Source organism: Argopecten irradians, chromosome 12 (assembly GCF_041381155.1).
Source record: "Argopecten irradians isolate NY chromosome 12, Ai_NY, whole genome shotgun sequence".
In the NCBI taxonomy this organism is placed as follows: domain Eukaryota; kingdom Metazoa; phylum Mollusca; class Bivalvia; order Pectinida; family Pectinidae; genus Argopecten; species Argopecten irradians.
In genome coordinates, this window is record NC_091145.1 from 21,324,132 (window position 1) to 21,348,768 (window position 24,637).

Here is a 24,637-nt window from a genome sequence, read left to right on the forward strand (position 1 = left end):
TAGGTCACGTGGACACAGCTTCGACCAATCGCATTAACAGTCGTGTACTTCCGGTTCTATTTTGGACAGACGTGTGTTTCTGTCAATCTGAGACGTCAAGCTGTCATCATACAGCAAGAATTGACCGAAGAGTTCCGACTGGACGGTTTGAATAAGGGAAACAGATACAGAAGTCTAACAGGTATCGTTTAATGTTCGACTTTATGCTGGTGTCGGTGTTGTACTTTCGATACAAGTTGGGGGGTTTCCCCATGTGCATATTGACTTTCACATTAGGATACATTCGTTACATATATTGTCATTTGATATTGACACATCATATCCTTTAGTACCTTTGGACCATTACCATCCGATGTTCAGTCTTATTGTTTTATTGAGATATGCTGATGTCTTATATGAGTTGAAACTCTGAACCACTAAAATAAACAGTGACACCAGCTGTTGCTAAATATGGAAATTAAAATATATCATGTTGGCTTTTTGAAGTTTTGCTGTTTTATTAATACAGATATCTCACATTTTGTATTTTCAAAGGCTAGTCTTGAATTGTTTATATTGTTTTATAGGCATAAAGTGATAGCTTCATGTACATTTGTACACTGTACATGTGGGGTCAAATCATATTTTTGTACAATGTATGTGCCAAAAAGTCATTCAACCAGTTCTTGCAAGCTGCACAGTAAACTACATATTTATTTGAGATCAAAATTGATCCTCATGATTATTCATTGTCATCTATAAAGTGTGATGTGCTTCCCTGTGTAGTACATAAAGTGTCACTCAAATTACTTCATTAATTTCTCTATACCGTACATTCATCTACATAATCAAATAATCTATAAAATATACAGGACATAAGATAATTAAAATGGATTTGGGAGTACACCTTAATGAATAATATTCTATGATACACTGTACATTGTATAATTGATGAGTCTGTAAGGTTTAGAGTGCTCCTCAAGATTGTACATGGTGTACATGGTGAACATGCATATGCATGTGCATGTGTATCAAAGAAATCTCTGTCCAATGGTTGCATGTATAACTGGAGTCTGAGGAAGTCAATCTGTCCCTGGTGGCTAAATACCTGCTAACCAGAAGTGATAAATGATGACAGCTTGACAGAAAAGAGTGAAGGTTAATTAATCTGACTGTCTCCCTCAGTTTATTATTTGAGGCCAGTGTATTGGTAACTGTTTGATATACCAATGATATACATGTAATTATGATTATATAATTAGTATGTCATTGTATCAAAACTGTGTAATTTACATTTGTTGAATATTTTACATTTATTGTTAATAAATTTAATTTTTGGTAAATATTCATGGTTTGATATGATTAACTGTGCAATTGTTGAAAATCATCTTGGAATTGCATACATTCATGCATGTCTTCTTTTGATTATTTTTTAAGTCCATCTTAAATCTTCAAAAATCCTCCAAAAATACTAATACATGAATAACAAAGTAAACAATCTTAATCATCGGGTCAGATACTCATTATACATATTCAATGAATCAGGTTACAGAATACTGTACATGTTACCGTATACGTAGTGACTAGTCATGTACTATTATCTGGTATGACTTGATCATGATGCCATAATCAATTTCAAAACTGCCGGGAGCTTGAGCACTCTGAATTGTAGACATTGAATATAGGAATTTCAAATTTCTACTATAAAAAATGAATTATGTTCAAATTATCGTTTTTGACACTTATTATATACCTGTAAATTATGTTTAAAACATGTTGTTTTTGTTTTAGAATACAAGTCTTCACATACCAGTGTATCAAGATGAAGTGTGAGAACCTACTATATCTCAGTGCTCTATGCAGTATTTATACTGTCAGTATCATACTTGCCAAGCAAGCAGATTACTATGAAGTGCTGGGCCTGAAGAAAGGAGCTTCTGATAAACAGATCAAAAGAGCATTCAGAAAACTAGCACTAAAGTTCCATCCCGATAAAAACAAGGAGAAGGGAGCAGAGGAGAAGTTTAGAGAAATAGCTAAAGGTATGGTTAATTAATTTATATAAAAATAGGGAAATTGGTGTAAAAAGAGATTTTATTTTAGTTCAATAATACGGTTTCCAATATAACGTGATACTACTCAATTGGAAACACTACCCAAATGGAACACTTTTAAAATATGTGATACAGAATTCTCAGTTTACAATCTAAACAAACAATAACTCTTCTGAACAAAAATTAAGGTGCTGAATAGTACTGTGGCAATTTTTAGATGTCATTTTCTTTCCTATTGCCTATTATCTGTATTTAAACATGAAAATAATGAAATCGTGAACAAATCCGGGAAACAATGTGACAACCCTAAAAACACTAGATATTTAAACAATTAAAACAATTACTGAACAGGATATTTATGACAGATAGATCATTATATGCCTGAAATAAACCAAAAATGTTTGAAAATTCCTTAAATGAATTCAAACATTTTTTATTAATGTCTAGACATTTTTAGGTCATCTGACCCGAAGGGTCAGGATGACCTATAGTCATCATGTTTCGTCCGTCGTCGTGCGCCGTCCGCAGCGTGCGTTAACTTTTCACATTTTGAACTTCTTCTCAAGTTTGACCAGTGGGATTGAGCTGAAACTTACCTGAAATGATCCCTGAGATGGTCCCGACAAAGTGTTGTTATTTTTCGGGTCGATCTGAAATCCAAGATGGCCGCCACAGCCGCCATCTTGGGAAAACACATTTTTAAACTTCTTCTCAAGTTCTAACGGTGCGAATTTTGGCTGAAACTTGCATGAAATGATCCTGACATGGTCGCCGACAAGTGTTGTTATTTTTCGGGTCGATCCGAAAATCCAAGATGGCCGCCATCAGGTCGCCATCCTTGAATAACCATTATTTGAACTTCTTCTCAAGTTCTACCGGTGCGATTTGGCTGAAACTTGCATGAAATGATCCTGAAAAACATGGTCCCGACAAAGTGTTGTTATTTTTGGGTCGATCCGAAAATCCGAAGATGGCCGCCACAGCCGCCATCATGAAAACACAAAACTGCATCTTTTAAACTAAAAATTCTTCTCAAGTTCTCCAGAAATCCAGTGCGGATCTTGACTAAAAAATTGCATGAAATGATCCGAACCGAGCATGCTTCAAAGCTCTAGATCTCTATTTATAAATATATGCACTGCTGACAAGTATACAAATCATGAAATTAAAACTGGAGGCATCTATTCATTAGCAAACATTAGAAGTTTTTCACAATTATCTTCAAAAAGTGTTCCAATTTGGGTAGCGTCATGTTACAGTGATTGCAATAGGGGGGTTTAGATACCAAAACAACATGAGTAAAGTACAATTTACGGTTGATTAGCTCCACCTTCAAGTGATTATGACATCACAAAATTCACATTAAAATGTGACGTCACAATCAGCGGAAAGTGGAACTTATTCACGGTATATTATATTTTAGCCATGTCGTTATTAAGAGAACTGCCAGGTTATATAATTAAGGTAAGCTTTTTTTAAGACAAATATTGTTTTGAGATATTAATCATTATCAAGGGAGACTACCATGTATACATGCTCATCAATTTGGATTGCCAGATACACGTAGTGAAAGACATCTTCATATTGGGTATTTCTAATTACATTGACAGTTGAGACTTCTTTATCTATTCAGATGATTATTCTTGGTTAGCTTCCATGGAAAGTCTTCATTAGCATATTAGTTTAAACAAATATTTGATATTACAGCCTACGAAGTACTGGGAGACCCAGATAAGAAGAAAAAATATGACACATATGGCCACACTGATGACCAGCAGTTTGGAGGAGGTGGTGGCGGATTCCCATCTCAAAGTTTTGACTTCGGTGATTTCTTCAAAGGATTTGACGACGCTTTCAGTGCTCATAGGGAAGGACACCACAAACATCAACAGGGTTTCAAATTCTCTTTTGGTGGCAACGGTGGGAGTTTCTTTAATTTTGACGATTTGTTTGAAGACGATGATGATGACGATGATAATGGAAGTCACTTTTTCCATGACTTTTTCCATGATGATGATGACGATGACTTTTATCAGGATGGATTTGATTTTGATGATGACCTATTTGGTAACCTTCACCATCACAGTCAGTATGACCACGCGTCTAATCACCGTCAGAATATCCATAACCAACACCAAAAAATGCATAGATTTAATCATGAAATGAACCAAAGAAATCATCAGAGAGCACATAATATGCACCACCACCATCCCCACCACAACCATGCCCAGGCACACGCTTCCAGCTACACACAAGGTAATGTGTTTATGTCTTGTCTGCCAGAAGAACCTTTATTTTGACCACAGTGTTTCAGATGTCCCTATATTCAGCAACTTGGCCCCACCCCACCCCACATATTTATAAGTTTGAAAACAAGGTGATGAAGTTGCCATGTAATCATAAATAACTAAACATTTGTGTTTTTTCTCCCAGTACTTTGGCTTTCCTCCACCTTTAAAACCTGAAACCGGACACATTCTTTAATGATACTAGCATCCTATAACACTACATGAAGACAATATAAAAGCTATTCTGTTAAGACACTGAGTTTGTTAACTTGAAATGTGATGTTTTCCAGAATTTCCATTACTTGCATATGCATTCCTTGTAATATTTTGTATGGGAACAATTTTGAGTAGAAATTGGAGCATTTGTTAACCTTATTCTCCTTATTGTTATGAAGTCGCTAGTTTCATGACTTTCATTGTAATAAAAGAGAACTCAATATCAAATTTTGATTTGTATGACAACATCCATACTGCATCTCCCCCAAAAAAATGAATGGCTTATTGGCTATAGAGAATACCATTGTGTTAATTCCTAGATATTAGCACATATTAATGAAAGACTGTTGCAGTAATATTTTTAATGTTTTACAGGTGGCAGAACATGTAGAACAGTGACACAGAGAATGGGAAATATGGTAACTACACATACCGAGTGTTCCTGAGTGGTGTTAACATATCTACAGTAGTGCTGCAGAGCTTCATGACATCATCGTGCCGAGTGTTCGGAAGTGCTACCCAACTGGTGCGCACACTAATAGTGCTCTACAGTTCCATCCGATGTGGTGACTTCATAATTGCCCTGATGGATGATTCTGATGAGTAACACATGTGTTCAAAAGTGGAAATCTTCGCTATATCTGTGATATAAAGATTTTCTATAAAATAGTGAAAGGTACTATGGGCATATTCCTGTTTTCTGTCCCTTATGTTGCCTCTATTTATTGATCTAATGGATTGTTTAACACCCCATTGGAATGTGTGGAGAGAGGTTATTTTATGTATGTATTGAGTTTAAAAGGGTTGTGAGTGAAAGTTATCTCCCTTTGGAGTTCTCTCTTTACATATTACAGAGTTATCTGCTCTTGGTGTTTGGTATAGAAATGGTTTGTGACATTAATTTGTGTGCAAATCTTGCACCATTTTCTCCGCAGCATAGGACATCATGTTCACAAACATTCCTCCTATACACAAGAGCAGACTACTCTGTAATTTGTGGCCAGAGTAGCAGATGGTTATATATAGAAGTGTATGATAGGAATATATTATGTCAGGACATGGACAAGACAGGGTTGTGAATGTCCCATCTAGAAAATATGTTGTATAATGTATATTTCTATTTTGAAAATATAACACAAATTGTGCCTTGAAAACGTATAGAAAAGAAAAAGGAAATTTGAAAACATATTTTCATCTAAAACTATATATAATCAGTTCAATATTTCTTCATGGTATTATTTATGATATTAAATACATTTTGAAGAATACTTAAGGATTAACTTGAATAGATTTTTTATGTTATGGAGATATAACACAAAAATTTGAGTGTACTCTAAATAAACCGTGAATTGTTTATGATAAAAGTACACTCAGATTTTTGTGTTATATCCTTATAATTCAATTTACTAAAGATAATCTCTTCAATACTCCAAATTCATTTTGGGACTCTTTTGTCTATGAAATCATTACGCCGTCATCTCAGCCAATTAGAAGCAACGTCACAAACGGTGACACCATTTTTTCCTTTATAGGCTGATAAAGTAAATTTTTAAACCAATGAAAAATGCTTGTAACAAGCAAAATTGAATTATTATATAACATACGTACAGAATACTTCAAGTTAAAATCAATTGGTCATTTCTAAAATTTCATCCTTATACTTTAAACTAGCAGTATCTTATAGCATAAAACTAATTACAGTGTAACTTCCCGAAACCGAACCTTCTGAAAACCTATCACCTCTAGAAACCGAACATGGACGTCACGTACAGAATGAATTCCTCTTTATTGATAGTAAATAAAACTTCCTTAAACCGATCCCTCCCCATTCCTAATAACGGGCCGATTTTGACATCGGAATAGTCAAATGTCACTAAAAATACACTTCTGACAACCAGCCATACCTGAGCGACACCGGTAGTTTGTATTAAGGTCTGATCAACCGACTGTAAAATACACGTACTTGTATCCATAGTTGTCGCATGCCATGTCCTGGGGCATGTATACAGGTGTGAAGGCTATAGGTATATGTACACGGTAATTATACCAGAGATTGTGGTGTAATGATTTAATCATGTCAATTGTTTAGATTTTTAATGAAGGTCTACCACGTACACTGGCGATTTGTTTACTGTAGGAAAACAAGCAGAGATAGTAATAAACAGAAAATTTCATATATTCAATTTTGAGAGTCTCACACAGGTTATTTATTTACTTATGTAGTCGTCGGAAAATGTAAATTATCTATATGAATAAGCAGAAGCCAAGTATTGTTTTGTCATATAATGTCCGGCATCGACTGGTCATCGTGTGATTAGACCATATCTAATTTGATTCTTGACGTAACCGGAAGCGATTGGCCGTATGTAGGTCAGTTGAGACAAGAACATCCCCAAGAACATTCACGCATCTAACTACATTTATAAGCCATAACAATGTCAAGACTTGTAATCTATTCCTTTAAATCGTATGATTTTCTCTTTTGTGATAACATTTAACGTACATTAACAATTAATATCTGTCGGTTATAACGAACACTAGACAGTCAGTGTAGAGTAGAATACGACTTCCGATCAATAAAATCCGGATCATAATGATCGATATTCGGTTCACTTCTCCAAACCTAACCCTCTCTAAACCGACCGAAATTCTATGCACTGACTATGATCGGTTTAGGGAAGTTCCACTGTATATAATTAGTCTCATTTTTGCCATCAGTGACATAACCTTAGTGCTCTTCCACTACCTTATCATACCAGAATAAAATGTACTTAAAGTTATGTTTTTAACTTTTTTTAAGTCCAGTGAATACTGTAAACCTACCATATTTGACCCAATAAGCGCCAGGGCACTTCAAAATTGAAGAAAAGAATGAAGAGTTGCTTAATAGAACCAAATCTGGACTAACCTTTAATAAAACTATTGCTCAAAGTAGGTCATAAAAGAAATATAATTAGAGAAATATACAGTGTACAGATTTCATAGTTACATTCTGCTTTTGAATCAAGGGGAGTGAGCTCGAGATTGTGGCCTCAAATGGGGTTTTCGACACTTATAGAAGCCGGGGTGCTTACTAGGTTGAATACAATAATTAGAAATTTTATTAAAATATTAAATACATTTCGTCAATGTAAGTAGGCTATTGACTAATGGTAATGTAAGCATATTGATGATTCAGGTATGTCATTTGATAAACTTGATGCATGTGACATCATTGTCCCTCCTATTTAACCGTCTTTGTGTACCTGTGTATGTGTGATTTTCATGTTAAATGTCATAAATAATGTGTACCCTAAATGTGATATTGCTATATGATTGTTTAGTGTTTTATATCAACAGGCCAAAATGGCAAAATGTATGATTGATTTAATATAAATGTCTCAAATATGTATTGAAATATTTATATTAACTGTCTGAAGTTTTTGTGTGAATACAGCTGTCTAACCTGAATGAAGAATTGAAATGTTACTCGCTGATTGATCAAATTAGGAATTGACAGATAATTTAATGTTGATGAATATGTCTTCTTAATGCTTAATTATCAATTTGTCCTAGAAGATGTTAATTATAGCAGATACCTTATTCGACCTAATAAGCACCCCGTCCCCTTTTTTAGACTTCAATTTCACTTATTTAAAATTAAATGCAGATTAAAAATTATGAAAACTTTGATGGTTCAGTTACCGATTTCTTTTGCAAATTAAATTTATGGCTTTATTTGTAAAAATAACCATCACCCCCCAAGTTGCTTCAATTAGCCCTGGGTGCTTATTTGGTCGAATACATTAGTTTGCAAAATCCATTGATCTTTGTTAAATATGTAGAAATAGAATATGTAGAGATAGAATTTCAAAGGTATCTTAAAGTGTTAATGGGAAAATTAATCTTGGCATACTTCAAAATATACAGGTATGATTTATCAAATACACATGATACTGCATGTATAGTAAACTTTGTTGTGGTGAATGGTGATTCACACTGTCATTTGACAGTTTCACAGAAAATTTCATAAGCCATAAGGGATGTGGCCATTATCAAACCTTTTCATATAAAAACATTCTCATATATTTCAGAAATTCTCGATCTCCAGCACATATGCTTATTATAAACTATAATGTGTTATCCTTCAGATGCTGATGTTTTGTTTGTGAGACTTGTGAGAGAGCTAGTACATAAACTGTGTATTTTTTTATGAGTAAACTACATTAAATACTATACCGCAGTATATTTCAAGGGTATTGTGAAAATAGCAAATCACCAGAACTACAAATTGTTCTCATTATTGACTTTTTGGTAATTCAAGTCATTCATCCCTGAAGACACATTTAGACTCTTCTAAATCACAGACTAGATCAGTCTATTATGAAATTTCGGGGGTGAATGTGTTAACTTCTAAATTTTGACAATAGGAAAGTGTTATGTGTGAGAAAAAACATAAGGAAAAAAAATCACTTCTTTACCATGCTCATACATATATATGTGTATCAATGATAATGTTTTTCCAAATTAATTGGTTACACGGATTCACACAGTTTGCAAACAAAATTTCTTTCATACCCCGATGAAGTTAAAAAATAGTGGCTTCAATGCTTATAATTAATTTTCCAGGCTACTTTATAAAATGAAATACGTTTACACGTACCATTCCAATGATTTTTCCAAGGGATTATTTTTACCAAATCAGTACGCAACGTAAATGTTTCTATTGTGACGTCATGTTAACATCAGATTTCTGCGCCATTCCCAACTTTCTTTTTTTTCATCATGGAATGCAAAAAATGAAAAGGCCAATCAGAAAGCCATGAAACGAAAAAAATTAAATATATAAGATTGATAGTCATTATCTTGTGCTTTTTATGTTCTTGTGCATTTTATGTATCTTATTATAATTTCCTTTCACTCATACCTTAAGTTCATCAATGCAAGCAAATGCAATAAGTCTTAAGAACATATCTTATGGTGTCTATTCTTCAGTCTGGTAAAACAGTTGTAAAACAATTGAATTATATAATGCATTTTACCTTCAATTAGAACCTCATTATCAACATACCTTGAGCTTTAAATACTTTACAATGTGATACAGTACTTGAATCACTATAAAAAGGGGAAAATATCAGGAGACTTGCTCCATGAAAAGTAAACCTACAAAAACTATTCACAATTTCCAGTATATATTAATTCTTTAAGCTAATTTATTGAACAGCTCATGGAAACTTTTATTTAATATGACCAACAGTCGTGCTGATGTAAAAGATGGATCTAAGGGTCAGATTAGGTAAACACACATGTACCAGGTATGTACAATGTAAATCATAAAATCAAAAAATATACACACAAAAGTAAATCTTTATCCACACCAGATGCAGCAGTGGCTGAGTGGTTTAAAAGTTGTTCTCATATAAAATATTATCACCTCTTTAGCCCTCTACCCGAAGTACCTGTGAGTACAAAACTCATTTGGGGAATTTGCCAGCTCAATATAATATATGTAATTAGAGATGCCACAGTGGCCAAGTGGTTAAAGGGACAATTCACTCAGTGAGGCTACATTGTAATTCTGTTACGTAACTACTAAGCAAAATATAGCCTACATGTAGATGTTGTGTTCTACATTCTTTTTGAAACATATATAACATAAAATATTGACAAATTCCATATCATCGTTAAGTATTTTAATTGATACCGTTGAAATTCCAAATGGTATAGCAATACAACTAAGAAGGTAAATATGTAAGCTGTATCTATACCCGAACCAATATCACATACTTTAAAAAATGAAATACATAACCACTGAGCAGTTAATGAAATGAATATTTAGGCAAGAAAGTTTACTTAAAAAGGTAAACACACTACTGTAAGAGCAATTTGAGTAGTTCTAGACAAAAGCTGCATCACTCCACGAGAAGACCGACCACATTGTCTAATGGTGGACAGCGAGCGAGTTTGAACATTTTACACACATTTCACCACTTGCCTAGTTTCCATTAGAATTGGTTTGTTTCCAGTATATGTGCAAATGTTAATATTATCTTAGACTGAATTTTCCCTTTTAGATATCCTAAGATATTGCCACAAGCGTTAGCTTTGGAATTTGAGTTTGAAGTGCCCATATTTAGTTTAGTTAGTGGAAGACACAAACTTATTAAATTATTTTGGTGAAACCTTTAATTCATTCAACCCTGAAGACGTATTTGAGCTCTTCAAACTCCAAGGATGGTACAGTTCATTGTGCATTTTCAGGGGTTGAATTAAGTTGTCCAAGCTTACGCATGTGTGAATGGGAAATATCAGTGTTGATATGAATATGTAAAGTAACGATTTACACAAACTCTGTATTAAATATACCATATATTTTGTGTGAAAAGTATATTTTACATATGTATATATACATGTAATTAACAGATGAGTCTTGCTATTGATATGGGTTCATATAAAGGTGTACTCTTGTTTGCTGTGCTAACTACGCATGGTTATAAATATACCCATTAGTCTTTCAAATATGTGCAATGAAGTCGAATAATTGTTTGATTTTGTTTGTCTCTGCTGTTAGTTTTTGCTTAATTTTGTTTTGAATTAAATTCTAAGTTCAGTATGTATTCCTGTAAGCAAAGAGTGTATAATCATGCATGATTCGTTTTGGCTTGTGGACATATAGATATACCTCAATATCAAACAATAAACCTAGAAACTTCTTAGGACAGTTCACCCTTTTTCCCTTGTACATGGAAACAATTAACCCATCTTTAAATCAACAAGTTGAAATGGTATCTCGTCCAAATTGTATGTAAAGACAAACATACCTGTCAACCATTCCGGATTCTCCGAGAGTCTCCCGGAATTTCAAAACACCCCACAAATATTCTTTATTTTGTCTCCATTTGGTATTTTCACACATTTAAAATAATTTAATTATATCATGTATGTATAATTTCGGGGAAAAAATGTTTTGATAAAATGAAAAAATATGGTTAAGTATTACACTGAAAGTAAGATTCCATTATCATAATAATGTATACCGATAGATTTATTTGTTTCTACATACTTGTAAAGTATTAATATAGCGGGCCAGTGATAATCCAGAAAACTCACAATCTAGACGGAAATATCAGGAAACAGATTTGATTATTTACAGAATCCAACAGTCAGAAACTTTACAATTAGGACGGTTTGGATTGGGGACAAAATGAGGGTCCAGTGTATATACATATGAAATTTGTGCCATGATAAATTTGTGTACTAGAAACAAAGTGAAAATGTAAAAGTTTAGGTTGACTATCATAAATATGGATGATACATATTAAACAATTTCCCCACGGACTGGAAAATATCAAGAGTTACTTCCCTTCATTACCTCGCTATATGATGTTGTACATAGTAATCCTATGTAGTTTAAAATTACAAACCTCCAATAAGATGTATACTTTATAAATGATTTGTTGCTTAATCCAAATTATATTAAGATTGATTTTGTTTTGTTAATTGCTTTGTTTAATTAATTACACAGCTTGTTCATTTTGTCTTCCCAATTTCAGTGAAATTGTACACTTCGTGATATAGTTCACTTCGTCAAATGTTGAAGTTGAAAATAAAATATTTCAACCACATGCAAGCAGTCTGTATTCCATATTCTACAAGTGATAAGTTTGAAAAGATTACTTACTTGAATCACTATTCTTAATTACATTAATACATTTTGATGTAGTTGACGTATCATGCTCCCTTCATCAGGTAGATTCTCCTTCATTGATAGTTTAGACGCTTTCCACTGCAATCTCCAGAGGTTGACTAAATGGATTAAATCCAAGCCCAGGACCACTCATGATCAGCTATCTTCCAATCTAGACTTGTTGCAACACATTTGGCATATTCCAAGGGGATGTTCATAAATAATAATAATTGAGCTGCACTTTCCACAGCTCATCTCGTTTCCTCCACAGCTACAATGAAGTCATTTCTTCCTTTGAACAAGCTGTTTCTTCTCCTAGTCTGTATAGCTGTTCTCCATCTTGCTCTAGTTCTTACCTATTCACTGTCCGCGATGCCACCATGACTCACGCCCATAACTAATGCCTACCTTTGCTCCTTTCACCTTAGCATCTTTGCTGTCCACAAGCATCAGTAACTGTCTGGCATTTGTGACATAATCTTCTATCAGTTACACTTAACTAAACTGTCGTCATTGGCAATTTGTACATTGATAGAGGCCAAAGTATTCATGATAGCACGCCTTGTTTATAAATTCAGGCCTTGTATAACACAGGCAGACTACTTCTGTCTATGGCGTCTATCCACTTCTTCAGCTGCAGGTGCGTCTCACTCACTTTTTGGTGTCGTGTAATGAGTCGTTGAACTAGTTACTAAGAAATTTCACTGGCTTCTCGCGGTTGGGATTAGTCTTCTGTTATCTCAAATATGTGATTAGCAACCCTTTCTTTCTTCAGTATAATGCCCATGGACTTTGTGGGTTTGATCTTCATTCGATCTAAGCAGATGGTATTCTCATGGCTTCAACTACCGTCTCTGTGCTGACTGTCATGTCGTCCATGAAAGCTCAGATAGGAGTTTTTTTTCCACAGATTTTCCGCTTAAGATCCGATTAAGATCACCGACTCAGTACATCCTGTGACTATTCCAACTTCTAAACGCTGTCGCGTGGTTGTGTAGTCCTGTGCTGTAAACCTCATTTAAAGTCTGTCAAGGTAATTCTTTAGCAGATGGCGTATCTTTTCCGGCACATGGTGCCTCTCCAGCTTGGAAAGCTTATGTGGCATATGACATACGCACTTGCCAGGTCATACCATAAAACAGCCAGATCTCCTTTCCTTCCCTTGACCTCTCTGATGATCTGTGTAATGGTACTTGTGTGTTCTATGCATTCTGACACACACATTTCATCCTCTTTTTGCAAAGCGATGTCTTTTACTCATTGATCAGCATATATTAGGGTATCATCTTTGCTGATATAGCCAGAAAAAAAATCACTGTTTTGGTCTCCTTTGTACCAAATCTATCCAGACCCATGTTGTATATAATTGTTGCTATGCCTTTGTTCGTCTTATCGACGTTGCCTGCTAAAGATTGAATTGCATCTGCTTTACATCTATTTGATGGCCAATTTTTAGCTCACCTGGCCCGAAGGGCCCGTGAGCTGATGTCATGGCGCTGTGTCCGTCGTCCGTCAACATTTCCTTTAAATCGCTACTAGTCATAGAGTTCTGCATGGATTGTAACCAAATTTGGCCACAAACATCCTTGGATGAAGGGGAACAGAACTTGTATAAAGTTTGGCTCTTGACTCCCTGGGGCAGGAGGGCCGGGACCCAATAGGGGAAATAGAGGTAATTCCTATAATCGCTTCTTGTCCTAGAGTTCTGCATGGATTGTAACCAAATTTGGCCACAAACATTCTTGAGGGAAGGGGAACAGAGCTTGTATAAACTTTGGCTCTGATCCCCTGGGGGCAGGAGGGGTGGGGCCCAATAGGGGAATTAGAGGTTAATATTCAAATTCCTTCAGAAAAGAAACAATGAACCTGTGTTTAGAACAGTACTTGGCATTACAAACCAGGTGAGCGATACAGGCCCTCTGGGCCTCTTGTTATCGTCGTCTTCCTTTGTCGTCTTTGCTGATGTTGCTGCACCTCTTGATCCTGCTGATATGTTTTGATGTTTTATCATAACTCTGATTGTCCTCTTCAGTCTTTGACACATGGACGCTGTGAGCACTGTGGTTTTGGATCCTTCATCCTTGGATTCCTGTCTCTCCAGGCTGCTCATGTCTATCAAGGTTGTCACTGTTTTATTCACCTGGTGGTCACCGGTTCCCCAAACTGTAGAACATAAATACGTGTTGATGTTGTTGATGCCGCGGGGTCCTGTCATCAGGTGGATCCTCCTTCCTCGATAGGCTCATAGACTTGCTGAATTTAATCCGAGCTCAACTGATGATATTCTCAATATCTGTAACAGTTCACGAGCCTTCGACTACCGTCTTTGTGCTGTCATATCGTCCATAAGAGCTCGCTCTGGAGGTTGTCATATACTTGATTTTATCAATGGCCCTCTAGTCATCACAATTGTATCAACGCTATCCACTACAACCTCCAGGGGAGCTCTGACTGGGACGATAATATCCTAGCCCGCTACCGATCGCCAATCTAGAATCGTTGCAACACATTTGGTATGTTCCCAAAGAACAATAGGTCTGTCTTCAGTTGCAAATCTCATCTCGTTTCTTCCACAGCCACAATGAAGCCATTTCTGTCTCTCGGCACAAGTACCCTGTCAACTTATTTCTATCTGATCCAATGATACCGATGATTCGTAGGGCCTTCCACATAGACTGCCATACAAAACCCCGGTATTCCACCTACACTGGAAATGAAGATTTTGTTTTGTACGATAATCAAATTTCTTCAGTTTTCAAAGTAGCCCGATATACTCTGCCCCTGACACCAGACTTAGACATTATGATAGATAGATGTCTGGTTAGCTAAACCAGACATCTATCTGTCATAATGTTTAAGTCTGGTGTCAAGACATTGGTCTGAAAGCGTTTGCTTGGGGTTGTAGTCAAAAGGAGAAGGCACTAAAATGTATTCATCCACAAATTATTTACCATCGGGTTGATCAAGCTTGGATATATATACATCTTAGCATATGGTTTTTCTTGAGATTAATATTAAATTCACAGGCCAAGATCACTTTTACCACGAAAAGCGGTCGGAGGATGAGGGTTCGAACCACGAGAGTGACACTCGATCGTCATTTTTTATACTTTCACAGCCACGTTACTAATTTGTTTTGCCATACAAAGCACTAGTCAACAATTCAATCAATTGCTTAGGGGAGTAATATGATGAATCACTCAGATAACAACTCGATAAAGATGGCACTATCACAGGCAAGATCATGGATGAAAAAGGTGGATGGAAGCGGACTACCTGGAAAGTACAAATCTTGGACGCATCAACATGGGGATTTGCCAAGGCTGATGTGGCTGTTGCTGATCTACGAGGTCCCAGTGACGAAAGTTGAGGGGTTGGAGAGAGCAGTTAGTAGTTATCTGCGGCGATGGTTTGGAGTACCACCAGGTTTTACTTCCGTAAAGCTGTATGGGAAATTCAACCAGTTACATTTACATCTTTCATCCTTGGTAGAGGAGTTCAATGTAGCAAAGTGTCGTCTAGTCATGACATTGCGGGATTCCTTATATACAAAAAGTCAGTGGAGCATGTCTCCAGACAAGGACAGGAAGAAAGTGGTCAGCATCGACATCTGTAGACCAGGTTGAAAGTATGCTGGAACTACGGGATGTGGTTGGAAACACTTTCAGCGGTCCAAGGCAAGGACTAGAGTTGCAGCACTTTCAACAGTGGAAGAACGCATCAATGTCAGATAGGCGCAGGATGATTCAGAGCGAGATCAGGCGGGTAGAGAAAGACAAGAGGAATACAAAATCTGTTGAGCTGGGAAATCAGGGGGCGTGGATGAAGTGGGAATTGCCAAGCAGGAAACCGTCTTGGTTAGAAGTGTGGAGAAAGGACCAATATATGATCGCATTTCTGTTTAGAGCGGTATACGACACACTACCGTCCCCATCAAATCTTCACCAGTGGAGACTTACTGATGACCCATCATGTCAGCTCTGTGGGAGCTAGGAAACGATTGCACACATCCTGTCAGGGTGTCGGACATCGTTGGCCGAGGGGTGGTACAGATGGCGTCACGATAAGGTCCTAAGCGAGCCGGCCATCAATGTAAAGAAAAAAAAGAGAAGGAAGCGCCCAATGTCAACACCTGGTATGTCTATGTATATCATTATGTCCTCATGTAACACATTTTCATGTGTCTTAGAGTAACAAATAAAATCTTGAAATCTTGAAATCTTGGTAATATGAAGATGTTTGTGAGGGAAGGCGTGTCAGTGGAGAGGAAGAAGTCAGCTACTATAGTATTGCAATAAAATTTGGTGATCGGTTTGTTAAATAAGACTAAGAATATGGATTTTCTACAAAACCTCAGACTTGTCGAAAGAGTATTTTTCTCTCCTACCTCGACGTTTAATTAGAATTTTGCAATTATGATACCCTACCTAAAGTTCGAATAAAGTTGCGACTGCAAATCAATTAATTCTCCATACATGAAAATTACGTGATAACACAAATTCCATTGTTTGCATTTTTTATAGTAAACTCAGTCTAGTTTCTAAACTACGTTTGCAGTTTGTTATTAGCTTTTATATTTTGTATATGTTTCTTATATAATACAGGTTCAGGAATACGACCCTGGGGTATCCGATAAACCTGTATTACACCCGTATGCATGACTTGATATTCAGAACGTACTCCGCTAAACCTGCCTATATAATTAGTTTTTTTTTTTTTTTTTTTTTTTTTTAATTCCTAATATATATCAGGCAAAAAAATAAAATAAAAAAAGCCTAATAATATCGGCAGGTTTAGCGGACTATTCAGAAAGATGCTCTCCCTGAAAATGGCTAATTTTACTGAGAAAATTGTAATTTTGTTGACGCAGTGAGTCAGGAAATTTGTATTGCATGGGTAGCCATGTATTTACATCCCCATACGACACGGGTTATTGTATGAGATAAACTGCATTACGTCGTAGGTTTGAGAGTATCGTACTAAATACCCCTGGCAAGCGAGGCTTCATGGAGAGTATCGTACTGAATACTGAATATTGTATTTAGTACATGTATACTAAACTGCTTGATCATCAACCACTGAAGCTGTACACATCATACAATATTATAACGGCATTTATCTTATCAGGTAATCCTACGTCCCGTGATTAGACCTTGTGACTGATACAGCTGTATAGGGACAGGACGGAACGGATCACATACGATATACGGATGTATAGCACTGGACATTGGATACACTAACCAAACATAAGGTAAGTACACAACTCTCGGACACTGGTTAAATATGTGTGATAACATCAAACTTTATATAGGACCAAGTATCGAGTTGTTTTCAACAGGTAACATTTGCTGCAGCCGATAATTTGTCTGTCATTAATTGATTGATCGCTTGATATGCTCCGATACCTGTCTGCAATGCATGGGCAATAGCGCGATGGCTTTAGATAACGACGTTAAGAAACGTGTGATGGGTATGGTACGTTAGATACGATGTAATGCTTCAAACATGTATTATCCTGCTAAACCTCTAACATAGTTAAAGAGACAATTCACTCAGGCAAATTCTTTTACATAACCAATAAGCAAACTATAGCATAAATGTATTGTTCTACATTTCTTATGAAACATATAACGTAAAACATTGACAAATTCCACAACATTGTTAAGTATTTTAATTAATATCGTTGAAATATCAAATCGTTGATCAATACGATTAAGCAGGTACAATATTAACTCTGTACCCGTACCCGAGCCAAAGTCACGCACGTTAAGCAAATGAACTACATAAGCACTGAGAAGGTGATAAAATGATTTTTAGGCAAGACAATTCACCTAATAAGGTAAACACACTACTGTCAGAGCGATTTGAGCAGTTCTAGCCAAAAGTTGCATTACTTAACGAGCAAGGGACAGGGTTCGGCATACAAGAAGTTCGACCACAGTGTGTAATGGCGGACAGCGAGCAAGTTTGAATATTTCACACACGTGTCACTACCATAGGCGTTTCAGGCATATCACAGTAAAACTGACTTATGTAATTTCCATTAGAACTTGTTTTATCTGATATATATACAAATTTTAATGTTCTCTTAGACTGAATTGTCCCTTTAAGTACCAGGTACATACATTATTTCTAAAAGTAAAATCCTTAGTCGATTGGTAACTCCAGGGGTCTTTTGTCTTCAGGCATCATATAATTTAACATTTCTTTCGTGATACATCGAAACCTGCCTTAGCGACCACCTATGTATAAAGACTACCTGCTTATCAAGACCATTTTCTCGGGGTCACAAATATTATCGATACTCCATGGGTTACTTTTACTGTCTTTGATAATAATAATAAAACGACTGTGAAAATAAACCTTGCAGAGTATCGAGGATGGGTCCCAAATGGTCAATTTTAGTTCAATTTGTCCTGTGTATAAAGACCACGGATATTTGGCTGTGTATAAAGACCACGTATAGTAATAAGGCCAGTTTGTCTTGCTTCTTTGGGTGGTTTTTATAGACAGGTTTGATGTATTAGATTTGTAAAGTAAACACCGAACCATAACACAAATCAATACAATCCATAATACAATTTAACCACAGTAAATCGAAGCCTTATAGCGCAAAACAATGTTACATTCGACGGTTATAATTAAAATTTGCATTAATATTAATTGTTTTGGATAATTCGTCAAATTCGGGTTGTTGTGGTTTTGGTTGAACTTGGAAGTATGTTGCAACATTCAGTTTTTACTTCTGATAACGCAATATGTTCCTACAGAAATTTCCCAGTTCCATATTAATCTTGAGCAAATTTCATTCCAATATCCAATTCCAATGAAATGTAGAAGTTCTGTAGTATGGTGGTATGTTCTGTAGTGGTGTGTATATGTAGGACTCAAACACGTGTTGGTAGCTTCTGGTGTTTATTCGTGGAGTCCTTAAGAGCGACCCCGTTAACTTGTGAAATCTTGGTTTATTTAGAGGTACATGGACATTCAACATCAATCAGTTTTATAATAAATGTCAGAGTACATATCATTCTTAAGTAATCTGACCACTTCTTGTCACGAATACGCACTTAAGTAATAGTGTATCGAAACCGATGACTTGGTCATGATAGCTACAAGGCATATACATGAATAACCGTCTATAACGGTCTGGTCACTGCGACCTGATGTCTAAGGCTATACATGTAACTATAATAGACTAAGTGTATTCATTGAATTATACATAAAGTTAATTTTCTAAATATTTAACATTTCCATATAATGGCACATTCGTCTCCATGTTATTAATTATAACAATTTAGCTATAAATTGGTATAATATATTATGAAATGTTCTAAATATTTAACATTAGCTACAAGGCATATACATGAATAACCGTCTATAACGGTCTGGTCACTGCGACCTGATGTCTGAGGCTATACATGTAACTATAATAGACTAAGTGTATTCATTGAATTATACATAAAGTTAATTTTCTAAATATTTAACATTTCCATATAATGGCACACACCTCAAAGTGATCGATTGACCAAAATTATAATAGAAAGTGTTCCACCACAGTTTTTGTATAATGTTTTCTCATACCTACTGGTGTAATACTGACTTAGTATCCCATACAATACACTCATATCGACCTTCGGGTAGAATATCGCTATCTTTCATATCCACATATGAGTCGTGCGTAGGGTTACTTGAGGATAAGATTTCGTTTCAGAAAATGTTCCTCTCGATGCAAAAGAGAATATATATAAAAAGAAAATACATTTTTTGCTTTTAATTAATTCATAACTGTGTAAGATTCTAGTTACTAGAGTGACCTAGGTCACAAGGATAAATTCTGCTCTTTTTTCAACGAAGACGTTCGTTACTGTATGATGTCATCCAAGTGACCTAATGGGTAGGCTCTGCTAACTTTGTAGCTGATGTGTTTGTCCGTTATCATGTCCTTGTCCATCATACACAACCGGAAAACTACACCAACCTTTCCGGAAAGCATCGTATTTCCGAAGCTTGACAGAAAGGTCCGAATGGTTTTCCGGATGTGCCTTTTAATTTAAGCGTTACCACTTGTCCTTTAATTTGCGCTAATTGTTAGTTTTCACTTTCCATTTGTAGGACAACAGGATGGGTTTGGTGGAATATATTCATCCCGCTTTGGTGGACGTGGACTACTCGAACCCTACCGTCAAACTGAAGTTTGTCGGCATATCCTTCTTATTTTTCTCCATCCTCTACTTGGTCTCTGCCACCCTAGCATCATGTACGCAGACATACAGGAACCTCAGGCAGAAGGAGAAGATCTTCTGGAACCTAGCAGTCGTCCGGGGGGCCTATGGACTTTTCTGTATTGTCGTTGGTATGTGGGCTATATTCTATGATACAGAACTTGTAAAAGATCCAGTGTTCTCTACAACTCCCACAAGTTACTTTGCTTTAACAACGACGGTGGGATTCTTCGTGTTCGAATGTGGAACTCTACTGATATCCGACATAGTTTATAGGAAAGCTAGCATCCTGTTAAATCTCCATCATTGGCTGTCGTTAAGTGGGTACTCTCTACTCCTGTACCTGGATAGCACACACTGTTTCGGTACAAAGGGACTCATCTTGGAAATGAGCACACCTTTCTCTGGTATCTGCTGGACACTGCTGAAAGCTGGTAAAGCACATACATTGTTGTGGAAGGCGAACCAGTTCTTCTTGGTACACACATTCCACTTAAGATCTGTGGCTGAATGTTACCTATGGTATTTAACCTACCAGAACTGGGAACGAATTTGGTCCGCCATGCCCACCCCCATGTTTGTTTCTCTCTACACACAGCTCGTCTTAGTCACGTTCCTGATGACGCCATATTGGACCTACAAGAAGACGCAGCAGCTGATTACGCCAGTCGACTGGAATTTCGAGGACTCGGACAAGAATAAATTTCAGAACGGGTCAGCGAGCAAGAAAGCTGTTTAGATACTTAGGAACATCAAAGAGACTACAATCATGAGAACATTCCATCTTCGAGGAGTTGTTAGTAAACATCGAAGAGACTAAAAACCATCAGAACATTCCATCCTCGAGGTGTTGTAAGCAGACAGCACTTTCTGATTTGAAAGCCTTTTGCTTCTTGTAAAAAAAACTTTTGATATTAACGATTTGATGCGATAGCAATTGTTGACTAAAGTGGACTCTTTGTAGCAATGCAAACGGGAGGAAAATTAAATAAGGTAAACCAGCGTCAAATCCAACCGTTCGCGTTTATGGAACAGAAAAATGGCGGAACATCTCGTGATAATAACTGCGTCTGCCGTATGATATACTTAAATGAAATACTCCAAGGTTTTTATGAGCATTATGAATATATTTTGATGTTAGCCAAGTTTGTTGAAAACTGGAATAGCGTAGCGAATAGGCTAAATATTCCAATAATAAATAACTTCGTTGGCCAAGGTTAATCAATTTGATACTTAATTTTGACCAGTGAAGTTGGAATAGAGTATGATAACGTTTTTTTAAAGTTTTGTACGTGAATATAAAGCTGACTGAGAGAGAGGTAGAAACATTTGTTGATGCAAGTCTGTCGATGTAGAATCATGCTTGTGAAGTATGATATTTTCAACTGAATGAAAAAAGGAATTGTGTGAAAATATAGCAAAATTATAGACGTGTACCTAGAGATAGATTTTTTATAAATGTGTATGTGGGGATTGATACCAGTATGTATAGGTGTGCATCTAGAAATATTTGTAAGTGTGTGTCTAGGGATAGATATAGGTGTATGTAGAGAGAGAGAGAGAGAGAGATTAATGCTGTATGTGTAATTTTTAAAAATCAAGAGACCATATTGTAATTAAGAGATGTGAAACTCAATTTTGAAATGTATAAGTCTGGAAGTAGATGAAAATTGACACGAAATTGTACAACTGTCTTCAGAAAAAGTATTGTTTGTAACTTGCGAGTGTATGACTCAACAACTAGATCAGTATCGTGTTAATCTAAATAAAGCCGAGTGTTATTCGATGTAAAAATGAATTTGGGTGAGAATGATGTGAATTATTGTGAATCTGGTCAATAGCCAATGATATTAGATGTAAGCATTGAGATTTAGGTTATAATATAGAACGACTGACGGTTGAACTTCCATATTGGAAGGTAACCTGGCTAGATTACAATTTCGTAATAAAAGGCCCACTACCTTTCCGAAACGGCGTTTATTTTTTTTAGAAATGGGAATATAAAACGAGATTGATAATTTTTTAGAGTCGCAAAAGTTATTAGCTTACCGTTATTACTACACTTACCAATACCCTCCGAACAATTCATTTAAAAAAACCCGATTCAAATGTTAATTCATGTAACGCGGATCATCTTGTTTCCCGACGCACGTTATAGTTGACTTCACAAATTAACATAGAAACTTGCATTTGTTTGGTGTTGTAACCTTATCTTAGGCTAAATGTATTAATTTTCTTATTCTGTTATTGTTTTAGGGAAGCTTTGATTTTGTTTGTTTGTTTATTTCGGAATGGAAGTTGGCCTTTAAAGGGACAATTCGCTCTGGCTAATTCTTTTACAAAACCAAGAAGCAAAATATGGCATAAATGTATTGTTCTACATTTCTTATGAAACATATAACATAAAATATTGACAAATTCCACGTCATTGTTTAGTATTTTAATTAATATCGTTGAAATATCAAATCGTTGATCAATACGATTAAGCAGGTACAATATGGACGCTGTACCCATACCCGAGCCAAAGTACCCATACCCGAGCCAAAGTCACGCACGTTAAACAAATAAATTACATAACCACTGAGAAGGTGATAAAATGATTTTTAGGCAAGACAATTCACCTAATAAGGTAAACACACTGTTTGAGCGATTTGAGCAGTTCAAGACAAAAGTTGCATTACTCTACGAGCAAGGGACAGGGTTCGGCATACAAGAAGTTCGACCACAATGTGTAATGGCGGACAGCGAGCGAGTTTGAACATCTACACACATGTCACAGCCATGGGCTTTTCAGGCATATCACAGTAAAACCGACTGATGATTTAATTACCATAAGAACTGGTTTTTCCGATATATGTACAAATTTTAATGTTCTCTTAGACTGAATTTTCCCTAATATTAGATGAACTGTGAAAAAGATGACAAAAAGATTTTGTGATTAATATAAACCAACTTATTGTCACGGTGATTTAATTTGGCGATTTACTGGTATTGAATCGTTATTGTCACGGAGATTTATTTGATGATTTACTGGAATTGAATCGTTATTGTCACGGAGATTCAATTTGGCGATTTATTGGTATTGAATCGTCATTTGCGAAGAAAATAAACGTCACGCGACAATAAGTTGGTTTATTTCCTGTGATATGATGGTAATTACAGGTAGCATCTCATCTACTCATAACCGAAAACCTGTCTCAGCGAGGATCATGAAACGATCATACATATCTTTGTTTGACCAGGTCTAAACTTAAGACAGTTGTAAGGCTGTTCGTGATATAGAAGCCTGGATACAATTTTTTTTTTTTTTTTTGTAAACATATGAAATTCGTCTATTAGGATTATAAATTATATGTATTTATATTGTTTATCAACTTAATTATGTCACTTCTTCAAATTACATCACACTCACCAACGAACAAATCGCAGAACGGTCCAGCGAGCAAGAAAGCTGTTTAAATACCTACGAACGCCATAGGGACAGCAATCATGAGAACATTCCATCCTCACGGAGTGATATAGAAATACAAAATACAATAATAAAGATAATAATCTAATAATAGAATCTTTATGTTACGAGGGTTACATATTTAGTAGAGTACTAATCTTCCATATGGCCCTCACAACAATACGACGAGACAAGAACAAATATGTAATACATTCATAATGACAGGAATAAACATTGTTATATTGTAAAGTTTTAGTCGATTTTTTTCACACAAATTCACATTCATTCAAACAAATTTAAAAAAAAAAGAAAACTTATGTTAATTAATATCAAACATTATTATTAACGGTACTTCCATTGCATATAAACGCAATCATGATTAAAGGCCCACTACCTTTCCGAAACGGCTTTTAATCTTTAGAATGGGAATGTAAAACAAGATCGATAATTTTGTAGAGTCTTAAAAATTATTAACTTACCGTTAATACTTCATTTATCATCACCTTCTGAACGAATTGTTTAAAATAAATAAAATGTTTATTTTCATAACGCGGGTCGTATTATGTTTCCCGCCGTCGTCCTAATTACCGCGCGGTAGTTGACTATCACTGCGCCAGACGGCAAAACAGCGAATTGACTCTCCACTGTTTTCATATGTTACGCAGGAAATCTTGCTTATGTTTGGTGTCGTAACCTTATTTTAGGTCATTGGTATGCCTTTTCTGATGTTATTAATGGTTTTTTAAGAAACCTTTATATTT

At 35.8% G+C, this 24,637-nt stretch overlaps 2 protein-coding genes across 3 annotated transcripts; both read left to right on the plus strand.

Annotated features, from left to right (window-relative positions):
- The first annotated feature begins 41 nt into the window (after positions 1-41).
- Positions 42-12,141, plus strand: LOC138336148 (dnaJ homolog subfamily B member 9-like). Its single transcript, XM_069285477.1, has 4 exons — positions 42-181; positions 1,771-2,021; positions 3,741-4,289; positions 4,913-12,141. Exons 2-4 carry the CDS (start codon positions 1,802-1,804, stop codon positions 4,981-4,983), a joined length of 840 nt encoding a protein of 279 aa, XP_069141578.1. The 5' UTR covers positions 42-181; positions 1,771-1,801; the 3' UTR covers positions 4,984-12,141.
- Positions 12,142-16,010: 3,869 nt separating this feature from the next.
- LOC138336161 (protein CLN8-like) lies at positions 16,011-22,851 on the plus strand. 2 transcript variants are annotated; one of them, XM_069285500.1, is made up of 3 exons: positions 16,011-16,338; positions 17,331-17,454; positions 20,319-22,851. In XM_069285500.1, exon 3 carries the CDS (start codon positions 20,328-20,330, stop codon positions 21,165-21,167), a length of 840 nt encoding a protein of 279 aa, XP_069141601.1. In that variant the 5' UTR covers positions 16,011-16,338; positions 17,331-17,454; positions 20,319-20,327; the 3' UTR covers positions 21,168-22,851. The 2 variants fall into 2 exon arrangements, with proteins under 2 accessions (XP_069141601.1, XP_069141600.1); XM_069285499.1 differs by lacking the exon at positions 16,011-16,338 and having other exon boundaries at positions 17,216-17,454.
- Positions 22,852-24,637: the final 1,786 nt, after the last annotated feature.